This window comes from Pelophylax lessonae, assembly GCF_965119305.1.
Source record: "Pelophylax lessonae genome assembly, chromosome: 5".
Taxonomy (NCBI): domain Eukaryota; kingdom Metazoa; phylum Chordata; class Amphibia; order Anura; family Ranidae; genus Pelophylax; species Pelophylax lessonae.
Window position 1 is genome coordinate 215,479,783 of NC_138772.1, and position 21,123 is coordinate 215,500,905.

The 21,123-nt window shown below is 42.9% G+C and overlaps 1 protein-coding gene across 1 annotated transcript in view; it reads right to left on the minus strand.

Annotated features, from left to right (window-relative positions):
- The window catches only part of ITGA9 (integrin subunit alpha 9), a 578,355-nt gene that overhangs the window by 90,797 nt on the left and 466,435 nt on the right, over positions 1–21,123 (minus strand). Inside the window, exons 20-22 of the mRNA XM_082257332.1 lie at positions 11,466–11,545; positions 8,299–8,388; positions 4,723–4,831 (exon numbers count right to left, since the gene is read on the minus strand). Of these exons, the coding sequence (XP_082113458.1) occupies positions 4,723–4,831; positions 8,299–8,388; positions 11,466–11,545 (279 nt within the window). The remainder of the gene's footprint in view (positions 1–4,722; positions 4,832–8,298; positions 8,389–11,465; positions 11,546–21,123) is intronic.

Here is a 21,123-nt window from a genome sequence, read left to right on the forward strand (position 1 = left end):
GGCGGCGTGCGCATGCCCCCGAAAACCTGTGTACAAAATCACGTACATATACATGATTTTGCGCAGCCGGGCTGCCCTGCCGCAGTATACAGGTCCTTCTCAAAAAATTAGCATATTGTGATAAAGTTCATTATTTTCTGTAATGTACTGATAAACATTAGACTTTCATATATTTTAGATTCATTACACACAACTGAAGTAGTGCAAGCCTTTTATTGTTTTAATATTGATGATTTTGGCATACAGCTCATGAAAAACCAAAATTCCTATCTCAAAAAATTAGCATATCATGAAAAGGTTCTCTAAACGAGCCATTAACCTAATCATCTGAATCAACTAATTAACTCTAAACACCTGCAAAAGATTCCTGAGGCTTTTAAAAACTCCCAGCCTGGTTCATTACTCAAAACCACAATCATGGGTAAGACTGCCGACCTGACTGCTGTCCAGAAGGCCATCATTGACACCCTCAAGCAAGAGGGTAAGACACAGAAAGAAATTTCTGAACGAATAGGCTGTTCCCAGAGTGCTGTATCAAGGCACCTCAGTGGGAAGTCTGTGGGAAGGAAAAAGTGTGGCAGAAAACGCTGCACAACGAGAAGAGGTGACCGAACCCTGAGGAAGATTGTGGAGAAGGACCGATTCCAGACCTTGGGGGACCTGCGGAAGCAGTGGACTGAGTCTGGAGTAGAAACATCTAGAGCCACCGTGTACAGGCGTGTGCAGGAAATGGGCTACAGGTGCCGCATTTCCCAGGTCAAGCCACTTTTGAACCAGAAACAGCTGCAGAAGCGCCTGACCTGGGCTACAGAGAAGCAGCACTGGACTGTTGCTCAGTGGTCCAAAGTACTTTTTTGGATGAAAGCAAATTTTGCATGTCATTCGGAAATCAAGGTGCCAGAGTCTGGAGGAAGACTGGGGAGAGGGAAATGCCAAAATGCCTGAAGTCCAGTGTCAAGTACCCACAGTCAGTGATGGTCTGGGGTGCCATGTCAGCTGCTGGTGTTGGTCCACTGTGTTTTATCAAGGGCAGGGTCAATGCAGCTAGCTATCAGGAGATTTTGGTGCACTTCATGCTTCCATCTGCTGAAAAGCTTTATGGAGATGAAGATTTAGTTTTTCAGCACGACCTGGCACCTGCTCACAGTGCCAAAACCACTGGTAAATGGTTTACTGACCATGGTATTACTGTGCTCAATTGGCCTGCCAACTCTCCTGACCTGAACCCCATAGAGAATCTGTGGAATGTTGTGAAGAGAAAGTTGAGAGACGCAAGACCCAACACTTTGGATGAGCTCAAGGTCGCTATCGAAGCATCCTGGGCCTCCATAACACCTCAGCAGTGTTGCCAACCGCCCGTAGATTTACGGACAGCCCGTAAAATCAGGGCACTTTTCTCCTGCCCGTAAATGCCCGTAGCAGGAGAAAAGTGCCCGTAAATCTACGGCGGCGGCGGCACTGGCAGAACTGCGCGTGCGCGGCGCGCAGTTCCGGAGATCCCCGAGCTCTCTCGCATTCGCAGAGAGATGTAGACTCGCACTGGATGATGATCATCGCCGGTGTCCTGGAGTGCCCGCCTGCGCCCGCCCCTGCCTCCGCCCCCGCCGTCATTTAAATTTTCCCGCCGGCTGCCAGGCGCTGCGCCAGCAGTATGGAGTGGAGTCTGTGCTGCAGCGCAGCTGTGGAGTGTGGACACTAGAACTCTAGAAGATGCTGCTGGACGGACGGACGCATGGTGGAGTGGAGTGGACAGAGCAGACAGGCTGTGACAGCAGAGGCAGAGCCGCAGAGAGAGCACACAGAAGAGCAGGAGGACTGGTCTGGTGAGTGGGGTTCTGAGTCACTGAGGCTCAGACACTCAGCTAGCAGTAGCAGCGCAGACTGTCACTGAAGTAGTAGAGAGATGAGTCAGGGGGCAGAGGACATCAGTGTCCTGCTCCTGTGCCCCCTTCACTTCTCCACAGGCAGAGTCACACAGCTTCACTCTGCAGTAATGTCACTGATATGGCTATGGAGAGGTGAAGGGGACTTAGGAGGAGGACACTGATGTTGAGAGCTAAGGTAAGGGGGACAGAGGAAGAAAATACTTTGAGGGGGTGAGGAGGGCACTTCCATTGTCCACGCAGTCTCTGACCACCCCCTGTACCATGTCTGCAGTCTCTGACCACCCCCTGTACCATTTCCGCAGTCTCTGACCACCCCCTGTACCATTTCCGCAGTCTCTGACCACCCCCTGTACCATTTCCGCAGTCTCTGACCACCCCCAGTACCATTTCCGCAGTCTCTGACCACCCCCTGTGCCATGATAGCAGTCTCTGACCACCCCCTGTGCCATGACCGCAGTCTCTGACCACCTCCTGTGCCATGACCGCAGTCTCTGACCACCTCCTGTGCCATGACCGCAGTCTCTGACCACCTCCTGTGCCATGACCGCAGTCCCTGACCACCTCCTGTGCCATGACCGCAGTGTCTGCCCAGTGCCCACCTCCTTTACCATGTCTGCAGTGTCTGCCCACCTCCTTTACCATGTCCGCAGTGTCTGCCCACCTCCTTTACCATGTCCGCAGTGTCTGCCCACCTCATTTACCATGTCCGCAGTGTCTGCCCACCTCCTTTACCATGTCCGCAGTGTCTGCCCACCTCCTTTACCATGTCCGCAGTGTCTGCCCACCTCCTTTACCATGTCCGCAGTGTCTGCCCACCTCCTTTACCATGTCCGCAGTGTCTGCCCACCTCCATTACCATGCTTGCAGTGTCTGCCCACCTCCTTTACCATGTCCGCAGTGTCTGCCCACCTCCTTTACCATGTCCGCAGTGTCTGCCCAGTGCCCACCTCCTTTACCATGTCCGCAGTGTCTGCCCAGTGCCCACCTCCTTTACCGTGTCTGCCCACCCCCTTTACCATGTCCGCAGTGTCTGCCCACCCCCTTTACCATGTCCGCAGTGTCTGCCCACCTCCTTTACCATGTCCGCAGTGTCTGCCCAGTGCCCACCTCCTTTACCATGTCCACAGTGTCTGCCCAGTGCCCACCTCCTTTACCATGTCCGCAGTGTCTGCCCACCTCCTTTACCATGTCCGCAGTGTCTGCCCACCTCCTTTACCATGTCCGCAGTGTCTGCCCACCTCCTTTACCATGTCCGCAGTGTCTGCCCACCTCCTTTACCATGTCCGCAGTGTCTGCCCACCTCCATTACCATGATTGCAGTGTCTGCCCACCTCCTTTACCATGTCCGCAGTGTCTGCCCACCTCCTTTACCATGTCCGCAGTGTCTGCCCACCTCCATTACCATGCTTGCAGTGTCTGCCCACCTCCTTTACCATGTCTGCAGTGTCTGCCCACCTCCTTTACCATGTCCGCAGTGTCTGCCCAGTGCCCACCTCCTTTACCATGTCCGCAGTGTCTGCCCACCTCCTTTACCATGTCCGCAGTGTCTGCCCAGTGCCCACCTCCTTTACCATGTCCGCAGTGTCTGCCCAGTGCCCACCTCCTTTACCGTGTCTGCCCACCCCCTTTACCATGTCCGCAGTGTCTGCCCACCCCCTTTACCATGTCCGCAGTGTCTGCCCACCTCCTTTACCATGTCCGCAGTGTCTGCCCAGTGCCCACCTCCTTTACCATGTCCACAGTGTCTGCCCAGTGCCCACCTCCTTTACCATGTCCGCAGTGTCTGCCCACCTCCTTTACCATGTCCGCAGTGTCTGCCCACCTCCTGTACCATGTCCGCAGTGTCTGACCACCTCCTGTACCGTGTCTGACCAGAGTCTGCAGACTCTGATGTAAGGGGGAACTCTGTGCTGGCTGGGTTATGGTAACCCAACCTTCATGTAAATTTGAGAAATATGTTTTTTTACTTTTGTTTAACTTGAACACATTGCTAATAGCACTAGCTATATGTTTATAGTTAAAATATTGATATTTACACAGTTTAGCACTGAAAATTGTTATTTTAGGTACTTTTTTCAGTGTCCGTAAAAAATTGGTGCTGTCCGTAAATTTTGGACGTTCTGCCAGTAAATTTCCCTCCGGGGGGTTGGCAACACTGCACCTCAGCAGTGCCACAGGCTGATTGCCTCCATGCCACGCCGCATTGAAGCAGTAATTTCTGCAAAAGGATTCCCGACCAAGTATTGAGTGCATAACTGAACATAATTATTTGAAGGTTGACTTTTTTTGTATTAAAAACACTTTTTTTTTATTGGTCGGATGAAATATGCTAATTTTTTGAGATAGGAATTTTGGTTTTTCATGAGCTGTATGCCAAAATCATCAATATTAAAACAATAAAAGGCTTGCACTACTTCAGTTGTGTGTAATGAATCTAAAATATATGAAAGTCTAATGTTTATCAGTACATTACAGAAAATAATGAACTTTATCACAATATGCTAATTTTTTGAGAAGGACCTGTATATGCGGTGGGCGGTCTGGAAGTGGTTAAAGTTGTGCATGTACTACTTTTGGTGCTGTGTAGTTCAATTTTAGCTAATTTGAGGGAATGGGCTGAAAACACACTGCACTCAAATCGCACAGGAATCACACAGGAAAGCAAGCACATTCCTGTGTGATTCCTGGTGTAGATCATCCCCAAAAGTTTTCTGAGGAACTCTTGGATAAAAGTGTGGAAACACCACTTGAAAGAAAAAACTGTTTCCATACAACTATCTTTTTAATTCTCTTTCCTTTTGTAAAACACATCTGTGAACCATAAAAGTGACCACACCTGAAATGTGAAGTTTAGAGGTTGGAAGTCGCATTCCATATCTTGAAGTTGAATGAAATTGGAAGCATCGATTGTATCGCCATACACAAAAGAGGAAGGAGACACAGTCCTGTAAAAAGAAATCCACAAATTAGTTTCCCTGCAGAATCTTCAAATTTATATACTGTAACCATGCTGGGTTTGCCCTTTTTTAAAAATGACTGGAGATTATAGAGTTCAGATTAAAAAAAATTGTGACTGACATTTTCAAATAACAGTTTTCTAAGCTACATAATGGGTGCTATAACACATCATGCAAATATAAAAAAAGATGATATCTTGCAGAATGAGATAGTAAATAAAATATGTTACAAATTGTACATACAGGCATATACCAAATTTTACCTGGCAACAAAAACATTTAGGTCAGAATGGAACAAAAACGTTCCTGACTGAGCCCTCCTCCTTTTGTGTCTCCCATGCCCCCCCCCCCCCCCACCCAGACACTGCAGCCTACAGTGGGAGGGTTTTAGGCAGTGTTGCCAATACAGAAATTAGTGGGCGGGACTAGGTGTGGCTAGGTACTGACTGACAAGCTACAGGCTTGCAAATCAGCAATGACAACGCTGACAACCATGACCTCTGTAATACTTTCTCATCCTCCTGTATTGCTAGCAGGCACGGCCTACATAAGAGTGCCAACTCTACTCTAAATTCACGAGCTGTGCAACATCACTGCCAAAGCTGCAGGGGCGTAACTACAGAGGTTGCAGGGGTTGCAATTGCAACCGGGTCCCATGCTCCAGGGGGCCTGTGTGGTTCCCCTGTACACCTGTATAGGAGGGGCGGCGGGGGCAGCATGTAGAGAAATCACTGTCCTCCTTTTTCCTCCTGTAACTGCAGGAGGAAAGTGGAGGAGATTTGTTCCTCTGTATGCTGCCCCCGCCACTCCTCCTATCCAGTTCTCTTGTGTTCTGCTGTCTCTGGGCCCCTGTGTGCTCCCCTGGTCCCCCCCCCTCCCCTCTCCTGCCAGCTGCTGCAGGGGATGTGTCATAATTTACCAGCTCTTTCCTTTTCTGGATGGACAGAGTCTTAGTCAGTGACATTGTAAAAAAATAAAATAAAATGATAAAAAAATAATACAATTAAAATACCAAAAGATGAAAACCACTGACACCAGTGGGTGAACTTCCAGGATCGCAAAGGTCACACCTGCAACCAGGCCCTGGCATTTCACCACCGTGGGGAGGCCCCAAGATGGCGGGAAGGGGGCCCACTGCAGAACTTGTGTAAGGGTCCCGCTGCAGGATCGTAATAAAGGGCCCCGCAACTAGAGTAAAGGGCCCCAGGATCAAAGGGAATAGCCCCAGGCTTGAACGTAAGGGCCCTTCATGGTTTCTTGCATCTGGGCCCTGAAGGTCCTAGTTATGCCTCTGCAAAGCTGCATTAGGTGGACTTTACTGGCAGTCTCAACAGGTAGTTGTGGAACTTTGCAGGGAGAATGAAAAGAAAACTGTCATTATAAATGCACTTCTAATTAAGAGCTGCAGCATACAATATTTTAGTGGGAGTTCGTAGATCTTTTCATCTATAGACATACAGTATATCAAAAAAGGCACATAGTGGGAAGGGACATAATATTACTGCAAAGCATAAAAAATATATATATATATTAAAGCAGAATTCCAGATAAATAGATAAATATAGAAACACCTGAAAATAACCACAGTAACAGCAGCTGTGCATAATCCATATCTCTAGCTTTGTTCATAACCATATTGATAATTGTAATGATTGCTTTTTATAATCTCTAATGTGCAAAAAATTTACCTCGGCTTATATGTAATAAAGGTGCATCTTGATCTTCTTTATTGTTACATGCTTTTGGTGTACTTCGGTGTGCTGTGTGGTTTACAGAACACATGGGGGGGGGGGGGTTTACTAGAATTGGAGCAGAGAAAATTTGGAACGGCTGTGCTTAGTAACCAATCACTACAGTACAGAGGAGCAAGCTGCACCTTTAGTGCCGGTTCACGTATATGTGATGCGGGAACCCTGCGAATCCACTGTGGGTTCCCGCATCGCATTCAAATCACTGGCGGTGTCAATACAAAGTTAACAACACCCCCAGATCAGTTCACATATCGCAGTGCGAACTGTCAGTTCAGGTATAAATGGGATCGCATAGGTGTGAACACCCATGCGGTCCGATTCTGGTGCGGACTCAAAAAAGGGTCCAGTGCGAGTTGTGTCTGAATCCAATGCGAATTCAGCCATACAATTTGTATGGCTGAACTCACATAGCACAGAAATCGCATGTGATTTTCAGAGCAGTGCACTCCGAATCACATTTGATGTTTTTAATCGCACATTTGTGAACCAGGACTTAGTACACATGAGCCAAGGTAAATTTTTTTTAATTGCAAAAGTTGCAATTAATTGCAGAAGAAATTAAGAAATTCTGCTTTAACCACTTGCTGCCTGCCTGTACTGCGGGAGAGTGACGTATAGGCAAAGTGACGTAACCAAAAAGGTCACTGACTACCCGCCCGCCTTCCACTGTAATTGTTGATGAAAACCAATCAATAAATATTTATTGGGATTTTTTATCAAAAACATTTAGCAGAATACATTTTGGCCAAAATGTATGAAGAAATTTGAATTCTTAGATTTTTTTTTATTGGATATATTTTATAGCTGAAAGTAAAAAAAAAATATATATATATTTTATTTTTTTTTTCAAAACTCTTCAATTTTTTTCATTTATATCACAAATAATAAACAACCTAGTGGTGATCAAATACCACAAAAAGAAGGCTCTATTTGTGTGAAAAATATGATATACAGTAATTTTCAGCGCTGCATAATCGCACAATTACAAGCTAAAGCAACGTAGTGCAGAATAGCAAAAAATAGCCAATGGTGATCAAATACCCCCAAAAGAAAGCTCTACGAGTGTGGAAAAATATGACATAAATTTTCTTTGGGTATAGCGCTGCATGACCACACAATTGCCAGTAAAATAGCGCAGTGCCAAATAGCAAAAAATGTCCTGGTCACGAAGGGGGTAAAATCTTGTGGAGCTTAAGTGGTTAAGGAGAAATGACTTAAAGAAACATTTCACCCTAACCATTCAGGGCAAACATAGTGTTTTTACAAAGGACCTCCCTGAGCCCCCCGAGCTCCCCCTCAGTTCCTTCCTCCATTGCAGCTGATGACAATACCCTGAATAAGCAAGGTGGCAGCGTCTCTAATGTTGACAGACTTTAAGGTATTTAACAAAAGAAAAATTGAGGAAGTCAATATCTATTTTTTTCAGTGTTGCTAATCTCTTGATAATTGTATGGCAAATTGGAGGTCAACATTGGCAGATGTGAAGATGAAAGCTGATAATGTCTTTTATTAATACTGGAAAGAGATGTGAATACAAAACTAATGATAACAGCAATATATCCTGTTTTTACAGTCTGGGAACCAATGGCTAGATGAAAGCTTGTGCCGGAAAGTTTGATATATAAACATAAAAAGAATGCGATTTTCCACTGAAGATTGTACACTTCCCTTTGTATTGCTATAGGATGACAGTCGGTTGCTTACCCTGTAACTGATGAGTCCACTTCGTGCTTTAGAGGCACTGCCAGAATAAGGGTGTTGTCATGCAAGGACTCTGCCCGTTCAATGTTTCCGCTGTGGAGAAAATATGATAAACGAACTATTAAATGTCATTAAGCAGTTTTCCATATCAAGCACACCCATCTAATACATGTATAAATAGAAGTAGCTTACTCTTCATTTTTTGTCTATGGGCAGCTGCTTGAAATAGTATAACTAAAAGTGTTTTATAAAAGGACCCCTGCAGCATTACATTTGGAAGGCTGCAGTTTCACTAGTTAAGCTATTCTTTCTCAGACTGACATCTCTCGCTAGTAAGTATCAGTGTTGGGGGTAACTAGTTACAAAGTAACTGATTACAGTAACTACATTACTTTTTTTGGTAACGAAGTAATGTAACTAGTTACAATACTAATATTGGTAACTACACTACTTTACTAGGCTATAGGAGGTAACTACACTACTTTACTAGACTATAGGAACGCAATTTCCTGCGTTACCCAAGCCGTGCGATACAATCGTTATTTCGAAGAATAGAGAGGGATGAAGTTTATGACTTTTTGTTGCACTTTATGTTTTATTCTGTTTTTTTCAGGTTTTGTTCTCATGTTTCCCAAAGCCTGTATTTATACAATAAACTCTATGCAGAAAGAGTGTCATGTATCTTCTTCTACACGGTCAATTGAGAAAGAAGAAAGTAAAGTAATAAGTAGTGAAGCTACTTTTCAAATGCAGTAACTAGTAAAGTAATCTTGTTACAATTTACAGAAGTAACTAGTTACATTTTTTGAGTAACTACCCCAACACTGGTAAGTATATATAATACACCGGGTCACAAGCATATATTAGAAATCACAAAGGGATTACACGACCATTAATTCTACAGAGGAATAAAACATCTCTTAAATTGGCAAATGTAAAGACATGTTTTTCAGTACAGAGCGATATTCTACTCCAGCCTCTCTCAACCTATATATTGGGGGAACACTTGAAATATTTTTCAGGTCTCAGAGGACCCCACCTAAAATGAATTATACCTACAGTTCATGGTACATTAGTATCATCACTAAATTGTTGAACTGCCTAAATATAAGAATAAAAAATATGGAATACCTAGCATAGTTGACACCCTGGGTAGATCCTTTTTTGCTCTGCACAACTGTAATATTCTTGAAGATAATAAAAATTTAGGTAAAAAAAAATGATGGTGTACCCATAACATTAGTGGTCGTTGTAGAAGTACCTCCTTGAAATGGTGGTTAGTGTGAGTAGGATGGCAATCACTCAGGGAAACCCTAGAAACCTTTGGAGGTACTGTGGAGGTTGCACAGAACCCTGGTTGAGAAAGGCTGCTCTACTTTATTACTTCTGAATTTAGCATATTTACTTAATTATCACGGACAGTACTCAATTGTCTCTGTCGCAAGTGCACTAATATGGCTACAATGACCTCAATACTTATTTATTAGAAACAGGGCTTTTTTCAGCTGGAACTTAGTGGAACTCAGTTCTACCACCTTTGGCTCAGGCCCCCTGCTCCCTGCTCATCACTATCACTTGTAAACACAAGGTCGTGGTTGAGTTCCTGCACCTCTTTTCTGAGAAAAAAGCCCTGATTAGAAATATATATTTAAGGTATTCTCATCTTCTTATATTTATGTAGGATTAGAAATTGAAGTTCTATACCAGGAACATTATGACTATTTCCTTTTCCTACAGATTGGAGGCAGAGTGGTCTTTTTTTTTTTTTTTTGATCAGAACAAAAAAATATTTGGTTTTTCAATTGTTTACTTTTTTCTAGTCTGTGACATTCCCTCATACAGCTCAAGGTTTTTTATAAGTATTTACGGAGGAATAGCAAACCAGCAGTCACATATATAAATGGATTCAGTATAGTCACACATACAGTAAAATGAGGAAGGAAAAGCACCAAAAGGGAGAAGATTTATTTATTTTTATTTCAGGTACTTATATAGCACTGTCAATTTACGCAGCGCTTTACATATACATTGCACATTCACATCAGTCCCTAACCTCAAGGAGCTTACAATCTAGGGTGATTAGAAGTGGTCAACCACACATGCTTTGCAGATGGTATAGGCTACACTCAACCTGTCACCCTCAAGTTAGAGACTCAGACAGACATGGAAGAATAAAGAATAAAATATACACTGAACTGAGTAGTAGTGTATATTAGAGAGTTGCTTCAGATCTTCATATATTCTCTGCTTATGTAGTGTTATCCCCTCTCTCTCTATATCGACAGCCTCTGGGGGGGGGGGGGTGATCAGCAATGTATAGTTCCATCTTTTACTTTGCCCCTTGGAGCTTAAGCATGGGATCACCCCCATGCTTAAGCTCCAGGGGACAGAGCAAAAAAGTTTTGGGAGTGGCCTGGCTGGAGTCTGGGCTGAGGTTGCCATTCATCTCACTTCATATGTATGGGTCTGCTTTATGTGCGGCTTATTGGACTTTTCCTTTAACATTGCTGCAGCTTTGAGCTAGGACAAGCTCCCTATCCTTGCCTGCACTCAGAGAAGTCAATTTGGACTTCTTTACCTGAACAGCACTTTATATTGTGTTTTTTTTTTTTTTTTTTGTTTTTCTTTACATATTTATAGCTAGAAATTAATATTAGGGATGTTATAATATGTATTTATCTAAAAATTGCAAATCATGAATAGGTTGAATGAAACCTTCATACATATGGGTCTGCTTAATGATGTGTGGCTTATTGATCTTTTCCTTTGACATTGCTAAAGTAAAACCAAGCCATATACATTGTTTAAAGTCACATTGGTATCTACTAGGACTGGTGAGGAGGATGATTCAAACTATTGGGCAGAGAGCGCACGATGGAATATTTGTAATGTGTAATTTATGCAAAGATTAGGAATATTATCTTAAATAAAAAGGGACAATTATTTCAAGCTCTTGTGATTCTACAGTACATGACCTTGTATAAATAACTGCTTTCTTATAATAGTGTTTTGGAAGTAAATTACAGTTGAATTCTTAAAAGAACAGTAGCAGTGGCCATTCAATAATGAAAGAAGAATAAAGCATTAGAAAGGTAGCAATGAGTAATTTAAGAACTCTAAAACAGTAGGAGTAGAACGGATATTATGATTTCAGGTAGCTATTTATTTACCTTTGTGCAGTGACCAGGAACTGAAGAATATCATCATCTCCGGACAGATGACTGGTATCAAAGATCACACTGAAGTTATACTGTTGGAAACAAGGAAAACAAAACAGCTTTTCGATAAGTACCACTGTAGTTACCATTATTATTATTATTACTATTATTATTATTTTGAATTAACTTTGAAGAAAATCATATATTTTTTTTTCATATGTGATGATTACTGAGCTAAAGTCTTAACTTCAAGTTATCCTTTTCAGTATGGAGCAAGTTTATAACAATTCTAACTATACGTCATAATTTTGCATTCCGTTTTATGTTGGCCATTCACCAAATGATAAACAATCAATCATACATTTTCTCATTTTAAACGATCACTTGAAAACATTTGCTTAAAAATGATCATTTAACACAGGGGTTTTCAAACTATGGCCCTCCAGTTGTTTAGGAACTACAATTCCCATCATGCCTAGTCATGTCTGGGAATGTCAGTTTTACAATGCCTCATGGGATGTGTAGTTCCATAACAGCTGGAGGACCGTAGTTTGAGGACCCCTGATTTAACACAATAAAAAAGACCAGTTTGGTTAAATTGCATAAACTTTCAGATCCCAATCCTTTAATTCAAACAATTTTTTATGGTGTACAATCTTATTTTTCTATATATGGTGAGCACATATGTAAACAAAGCACAACCTCATGCTACAGGAGGTGCTAAGTCAAGTTATGGACCTGAGATCCATACATTGGAAGATGGCTGCCACGTGAACCTAGAAATAAAAGACAAAGCCAAATAATAATACAGTTCATTTCAGAGGGTTAACAACACAGGACTGAAACCTAAATCTGCAAGGTGCACATTTCCACATATATTTATGCTTTCCAAAATATAATTTTATGGTAAATTTTTATGAAATTTAGCAATGCTTGGATATTTGCTAGTATAAGAAAAGGCTTGCATGACATAAATGTGAAATTTTAGATTTTTGTTTAACCGCTTGTGGACCGCCTACCGCATATATACTGTGGCAGGTTGGCCTGGCTGCACAAAATCACGTACGTGCACGTGATTTCGTGCACGAGGTCTGGGTGCGCGCACGTGGCCGGCGACCCGCTCCCGCTTTGATAGGACACAGCGGGAGCCAATCAACGGTATGGCGGACTCGATGGCTGCCGGGACCCGCCGATTGTTCAGAGGAGAGGCAGAACGGCAGGGCAGCCTATGTAAACAAGGCAAATTGCCATTCTGTGAGAGAGGAAAATGGAAATCTTGGGTTTCTACTAAGCAGAAACAGGGATCTCTGTTTTCCTCCAGTCACAGCATTCCCACAACAGTTAGAATGCACTACCTAGGAGCACACTTAACCCTTTCAACGCCCCTGATGTTTTTTTAGCACTTATCACTGTATTGGTGTCACAGGTCCCCAAACAGTGTTACTTAGTGTCAGATTTGTCCGCAGCAATGTTGCAGTCCCGCTAAAAATTGCCACCATTACTTGTAAAAAAAAATAAAAAGATTTAAATTCCATAAATCTATCCCATAGTTTCTAGACACAAACGAATCACTATATGCTTAAAAACATGTAGCAGAATACATATTGGTCTAAATTGATGAAGAAATTAGATTTTTTACATTTTTTTTTCATTGGATTTGTTTTATAGAAGAAAGTCACAAATATTGATTTTTTTTTTTTTCAAATTTGCTGGTCTTTTTTTGTTTATTGTGCAAAAAATAAAACCTGTCGAGGTGATCAAATACCACCAAAAGAAAGCTTTGTTTGTGAGAAAAAAATGACCGCAAAATTGTCAGTTAAAGCAACACGGTGCTATAACGCAAAAAATGGCCTGGTCAGGAAGGGGGTAAAGCTTTCCGAGGCTAAAGTGGTTAACCTAAAATTTCGATTTTGTAAACTCACGATTTTGACATATTTAATTATTTCTACCTCTGCAAGGGAATCGTCCATGTTACGCAGAAGTTAAAACAGCACAGAAAAATATTTAAGACACAGGAGGCACCGTATGTCTTACATGTAATCGCCAGCACGTTAAACTCTTTGCTGGTACATTCCCCTTTTATTTTTATGGGCAAAAAGGTGTGTTTACATTCTTGTACTGAATCAGGAATGCTCATATATAATTGCTTCTAGCCTTTACAGTAATAAATCATTAAATGCAAATACTGTGAAATGTGCCATATATATCCGCTGTCAGTAATACACATAAAAGTATTAAATAATCTGACAGTGCTTTAATGCTGGCATTCACAGTCATTTTCTAGCAATTATAACCACTTTGAAGCAGGTTTCAGTTTTAGAAATGGGGATAAAAACAACCTACAACTACTATTTTAGCTGTTCATGGTAGGTTGCCTAACAATTGCCAGAGCATGTTATGCATATGGCTGGCATAATATTTTCCCTGATTTCACCCTAAACTGATAGTGGTTGATTTACTAAAGTAGTGAATATTCAGTTAGTGATGTCAATAAAGTGATGCAATTTTTCATTTTAACCACTTGCCTACTGGGCACTTTTACCCCCTTCCTGCCCAGGCCAGTTTTCAGCTTTCAGCGCTCTCACTCTTTGAATGACAATTGCGCGGTCATGCTACACTGTACCCATATGAAATTTGTATCATATTTTTCACACAAATAGAGCTTTCTTTTGGTGGCATTTAATCACCTCTGGGTTTTTTATTTCTTACAAACAAAAAAGAAAAAATACAGAAAATTTTGATTTTTTTTTTCTGTGAGTAAATTTTGAAAATAAATACATTTTTCTCCTTCACTGATGTGCGCTGATGAGGCGGCACTGATGGGCACTGATAGGCTGCACTGATGGGCACTGATGAGGTGGCACTTATGGGCACTGATGAGGTGGCACTGATGAGGAGGTACTAATATGTTGCACTGATGAGCACTGATAGGTGGCACTGATAGGCGGCACTGATGAGCACTGATAGATGGCACTGAGAGGTGGCACTGCTGGGCACTGAGAGGTGGCACTGCTGGGCACTGAGAGGCGGCACTGAAGGGCTGCACTGATGGGCACTGAGAGGCGGCACTGATGGGCACTGAGAGGTGGCACTGATGGACACTGATGGGTGGCACTGATGGACACTGACGGGTGGCACTGATGGGCGGCACTGATGAGCACTGATGGGCAGCACCATCAGTGCCCAAACTCAGTGCCCATAGTGCTGCTAGTCAGTGCCCATCAGTTCCTAAATGAGCAGGCACTGATGGGCACTGACTGGCAGCACTATGGGCACTGATTGTGGGCACTGATGGCGGGCACTGTGGGCACTTATGGCATTTTTTTCCCCTCTTGTGTAATCAGGGTACTAGTGATCAGTGCCCTAATTACATTCCTCTGTGTCCCCTTACCGCCGATCGGCTCTCCTCTTCCTCACACTGCAGTCTCTGTGTGAGGAAGAGAGCTGGCGATGAGAGATGATCTCATATGTTTACATATGAGATCGTCTCTCATTGCACGGTCCGATCATGTGGTAAATGGCCGCTGTGATTGGCCATTCACCACGATCTGTGATTGGCTGTGTCCAAGGGACACGGCCGACACAGATTTTCCCTGATGCGCGCTCGCGGGAGCGCGCGGGGAGCCTTTCACTGGGAGGCCGTTTAAAGACGGCCTCCCGGAAATTAGAACCGAAAGACGGCTACAGCGCGGGCCGGAAGAAGTTAAAGTAACAGTCAGGTCAAAATCTAACAAAGGCCTCTTTCACACGGCCGTTCAGTTTTTTTGTTCCGCTCCGGTGCTTTTTTTTTTTTCACGGAGCGGATGACACTTGTGTCATCTGCTCCGTATGTCTGCATATCATCCCATCCATTTGCGGATGATATACGGACATAATGTATGTCTATGGGCATTGCAGATGTCAGCGGATGACACCGCTGACATCCGATTTTGCATCCGTTCCGTTTTTTAAACAGAACAAAAATAGGGTTCTGTTCCGTTCCAAAAAACGGAACAGAACTGAAAGGACGAAAATCTGATGTCAAACGGATGGTTATCCACTGACATCCGCAATCCCATTGACATACATTATGTCCGTATATCATCCGCAAAAAAATAGGATGATATACGGACATACGGAACGCCCGTGTGAAAGGGCCCTAAAGCTGGATACACGCAATACAATTTCCTTTAGATTTTTTTCCTTTAGATTTACCAAAACAATATAATATGATGTCACACCTAAACACTTTCAATTTATATGTAATCTGGCAGGCCCTTGCGCTACATAGTTGAAGGTAAATCTAAAGGAAATCTACCAACAAAAGTTGTATAGTGTGTTATCCAGCTTAAGCTTAAACCTGCTCCCACTCCCATTCTAAGCCCTATAATAAATACCCTATAAAGGAAAGATGCTTATACTTACCTTACCTAATGCCTGGTACACAGGATGAGATTATCAGACAAATGATCATCCGGTTTTTTTTTTGCATGCTAATCTCATATCAAAAATGAAGAAAATTATTGTACGACAATAAAAATTCGTAAATGATGCAATGGGTTGTAGTGCATTTGTATTGTATTTTCGGACAACAACTGTACTGATTAAACAAAAATCGTACGATCTAGTAATGTACGAGAAAAATGTTTGTGCTTGTCCCATTGGATAATATCTTAAGAACTGTCCTGATTGGCTCTCGAAAGCTGTGAACTAACGATCGGATTATCGTACGATCGCTTTGAAAGCGGTCATTTTCGTTCAATTTTCTGATCGTGTGTACGGGCCATAAGGCAGCTTCAGTCCTGTCACATGATTGGCTCCCAGTGCCAGCTTCAGGGGAGAGGAGGAAAAGTAATCTATAGTAACTTATCCTAAAGATGGGCCTGACAAACAGCAAACAATGACCATTTTCAACTGGTCCTGTAGGGCTCTTGACTGATTACTTGATATAGACACTCATGGCACTCACTCTTTTTCAGCTTCTAACAGGTGACAGCCAGTGAATTGTAATGCCTAGTTTTGTATTACAGAGAGTGTGGTGTCAGATGGTAATGTGCAGCAAATTATGGAGTAAAAATGCATGTTACAAATGCATGTGACCAGTGCCAGGACAAAGCGTGGGTAAGAGGGGCGGCTGCTCTGGGCACAATAGTTTATTGCAGGGATGTGGGCACCCCTACCCTAACCCTAAGGGAAGGGAGGGGTGCAGTTTGGCACCTTTGCCCTGGGAGCTGGAAGGCCTTGTCCCAGCACTACATGTGACATGGTTGGTATACAGAACCCTCCCAGAATTGTCATTTCCTGCTTGTGTGATTGGCTCACAGATTTTCCAAGAAGTCTGCACTAAGATATAAGTAAAATTTTAGGCATCTTCTGCAACAGGATTTTCATTTTTGCCAAGATACTCCCAAAGGGTTAAATACTTAGAAAGGGATGAGAAGCCTTCAGCTTTTCTCATCAGAACACTGAGAGTATACCAGATGATTACAATAAATCCTTGCAATGTGCATTGATCACCCAGAAGAAACTGTTTTTTTCTCAACAAAAATGAAGTTAATCTTTAAATGCATGAGTTTGTTTTACTTGTATCTGGATTCCTGGCTTGCTGCATGGCCTGCAAGCCAGATTGCAAATCCAATTTCTCAAATATGATAATGCTTACTGTTTATTTCTGTGGGTACATGTTTTTGAAGAGGAAACATTCTTCAGCCTTCTGTAACCCCTGGCTATCAGGCAGGGCTGTGGGGGTCAGTGCAATATCATAAGTGCGTATTACTCTGTGACTCATTCTCAAGAGGTAAACAATGTCAATAGAAGAAACATGTTTTCTCCTACCCATATTAAAGTTTACAATTGAGGCACTGGCAAAACAGCAGGTGATAGTACCCAGAGCTGCTCAAAAGCTGCTGACAGCCGTGCTAAGGGGACACTAACACGCAGTAGCACAGTGTAGAGTTTTAATTTAGTAAGCATAAATACAGTTGTAATGCACTCACAATAAAAAACTATTTAAACACTTAACTAAGTTTAGGAGCCTGAATGCTATTTGCTCAGTGTGGTCAGAGCAGTACAATACGGACATGGACTGGGTTCAGAGGCAGACACATAGCGTGTGATGCAGGGGCGTAACTACAGGGGTTGCAGGGGTTGCAATCGCTACCGGGCCCCATGCTCCAGGGGGCCCGGTAGCAAACCAGTGGGTGAACTTTCAGGATCGCAAAGGTCACACTTGCGACCGGACCCTGGCATTTCACCACTGTGGGGAGGCCCCAAGATTGTAGGAAGGGGGCCCACTGCAGAACTTGTGAAAGAATCCTGCTGCGGGACTGAAATAAAAGGCCATGCAACGAGTGTAAAGAGCCCCAGGATTAGTGGGAAGAGCCCTGGGCTTGAAGGTAAGGGCCCCGGCCAGGGGTCTGGGGGGCCCTTCATGGTTTCTTGCATCAGGGCCCTGAAGGTTCTAGTTACGCCTCTGGTGTGATGTCTCATCAAGTCCTGTTCGCTCTTTCTGTTGGTCTCTCCACCCATTCCTACCATCAGACTGCTTGCTGTATGATGCCAGCTAGGGACACATTTTAGGGTTGTACCCTTCATCAGCCTGATTACTTGCTGCCCTTGTTTTCTACTTAACACACCACCAATCAACATACAATTATCCTCATCATGTTTTCTTTCTTTTACAGGCTTGTATATAATGCTGGCAATTTATGCAGCATTTTATATACTACACATCAGTCCCTGCTCTCTACAACCTATTCTTATCTCACATGCATACACACACATACTTTGACCAATATAGATAGGAGCCAAATAACCTACCAGCTTCTCTCTAGAGTGAGGAGGAAACCCACACATGCACAGAGAGGACATGCAAACTCCATACAGTGTCCTGGACAGGATTTGAACCAAGGATTCCAGTGCTGCAAGGCAAGTGCTACCCAACAAGCCACTGTGCTGCTACAGCCACTTTATTAATAACATTTAGAACTTTTTTTTCCTGTAATTTTTGAATAAAATAATGGTTTATGCTGACTTTTTTGAGCAAAACCTTTACTAACAAGACATAAAAATATCAGAAATATAATATCTTATTAAATAAATAGCTGTGAATATGGCAGTGGCTCTGCCTAGGTATGTAGAAAATATGAGATAATGAACAAGGTCATAATAACACTAATTAAAAAAAAAAAAAAAAATGATGGAATATTGCTAATAAAAGTCACATAGGTTGGTTCCTTGTACATTATGTATTAAAATGTATATGCTTAAAAATTGTGTGTTAAAAATAAAATCTGTAGGCCCAGCAGGCTGATGAAAGGGTACAACCCTAAGGGCTCTTTCACACACTCCGTCCGTTGGACGGAGTCCGTTTTTCTCAGCGGGGGATCGAGCCGCCGATCCCCCGCTGAGCAGCAGGAGGACAGCTGTGTCTCCGCGCTGTGTGCGGAGACACAGCTGACAGTTCCCCATGCATCTCTATGGGGGAAATCGGATGTCAATGGACCGCCAGTCCGTTCTCACCCGATCCCATCCGCTGGACGGATGGAAAATAGGGTTTCCATCCGTCCAGATTTGACGGATCGGATCGGGTCGGATGTCAGCGGACAGGTCTCCGCTGACATCCGATGCCCCATAGGAATGCATGGGGGGACCGTTCAGATCCGCCAAAAAAACGGACAGGCGGATCTGAACGGTCCGCCTGTGTGAAAGGGGCCTAAAGGGCCCATCATACAGCAAGCATCTGAACAAAGGAGTTGGAGAAGTGACCAACAGCAATGGAAAGAGTAAATAGGATTTACTAAAAGTGGTTTGTCTGCCTCTCATCCTCCTCATCACAGGAGTCCATATCGTTATGTGTTGACCAAATTGAGAGACCGGCAAGCAGGCTTGGACTGTCAGATAACAACCTGTTTTAAGCCTCATACACACGCAATGAATTTCCACCGACCGGTCGTCCGTCTTTTGTCCAGAGTTGTGTTTTGTTGGTTGGAATGTGCCTAGACTGCACACGAATTTTCCCGCACGACAGAATTCTACTTCAGAAGTGATGTCATGTGTTGGGTTGCTTTCTTTGTGTTCTTGCTTCTCTGAGCATGCCCAGTCTTGCTCATAAGATTTTTCCCTGTCGAAATCTGTACTGACTGCACGAAAATCGGATGTGTTTTGACGGAGGACAAACATTTTATAGCCTGCACACCAGAATTTTTTCGGCCAAAAATTCGGAGTCGGTTGTCGGAAGCATCATACTAACAACCCGAAAATCGGCAGATCGGTTGTCGGACGAAAATTCCCGGCCGAATTTCGATGCGTGTGTACGAGGCTTTAAGCTGGATACACACTATACAACTTTTGTTGGTAGATTTCCTTTAGATTTACCTTCAACTATGTAGTACAAGGGCCTGCCTGATTGCATACAATTTGAAAGTGTTTAGATTTGACCTCATATTATATGGTTTTGGTAAATCTAAAGGAAAAAATCTTAAGACAATTGTATAGTGTGTATCCACCCTAAAATTTTTTTGAATGCATTACCATTTTTATTAAACTAAAACTCTGCACTATGCTAGTGCATGGTGATGCCTCCTTTGTATTATTTTAGTGTCCAAAGTGCTCCATCATAACACCTGCAACAAGGCTTATTACAGAGAATTGGTTTTGGGTAACACAGGACTTTTGCTCCATTTTATCTTCTTTTGAACATTTGTGATCCTTTTATCTGAATGCACTTAATTGAAGTTGATCTACTGAATCTATATTTTAGTTTGATCTATTTCCAAACCTTGGTTATACTTTATTTTTAAAGTGGTTGCTAACCCTTTAGACAAAGGAGGTGGCGGCACTTCCAGCATTAAAAGTCCATGTTTATTGAAAAATCATTGAAAACAAGGATGAGACTTGCACCAACAGATCTGGGAACAACAGCAAATGCATTTCACACTCCTGTGCTTGATCAATGCTGATTGCTGCACACACCAGCACTCACTTATGTTCACAAAGTTCCAGGTGGGATAGATTAACCACTTGCTTACTGGGCACCTAAGCCCTCTTCCCGCCCAAGCCAATTTTCAACTTTCAGTGCTGTTGCACTTTTAATGTCAATTGTGCAATCATGCAACACTGTATCCATATGAAATGTTTTAAAACATTTTCCCACAAATAAAGCTTTTTTTTGGTAGTATTTGTTAACCACTGGGGTTTTTATTTTTTGATAAACAAAAAAAGACCAAAAATGAGAAAAAAAAAAAAAACAGTTTTTGAAGTGTGTTAAAAATTTTTTGTAAACAGGTATTTTTTCTCCTTCATTGATGTGCGTTGATGAGGCTGCACTGATGGGCACTGATAGGTAGCACTAATAGGCACTCATAAGGCGGCACTGATGAAGCTGCACTGATAGGTGGCACTGATGGGCAATTTTAGGTGGCACTGATGGGCATTGCTATGTGACACTGGTGGGCACTGGTAGGTGGCACTGGTGGGCACTGGTTAGCAGTGCTGATATGCACTGATAGGTGTCACTGGTATGTAATTAGCAGCAGTGGGTCTGGAGTATGCGGGACCGATGTCTCATTCACTCCAGAGAGCAATCAGCTTTTTTTTTTCTCCACGTACTGTTAGCATGAGGGGAAAAAAGCTGATTACTGGCTCTGTTTACATCGCATGATCAGCTGTCATTGATTGACAGCTGATCATG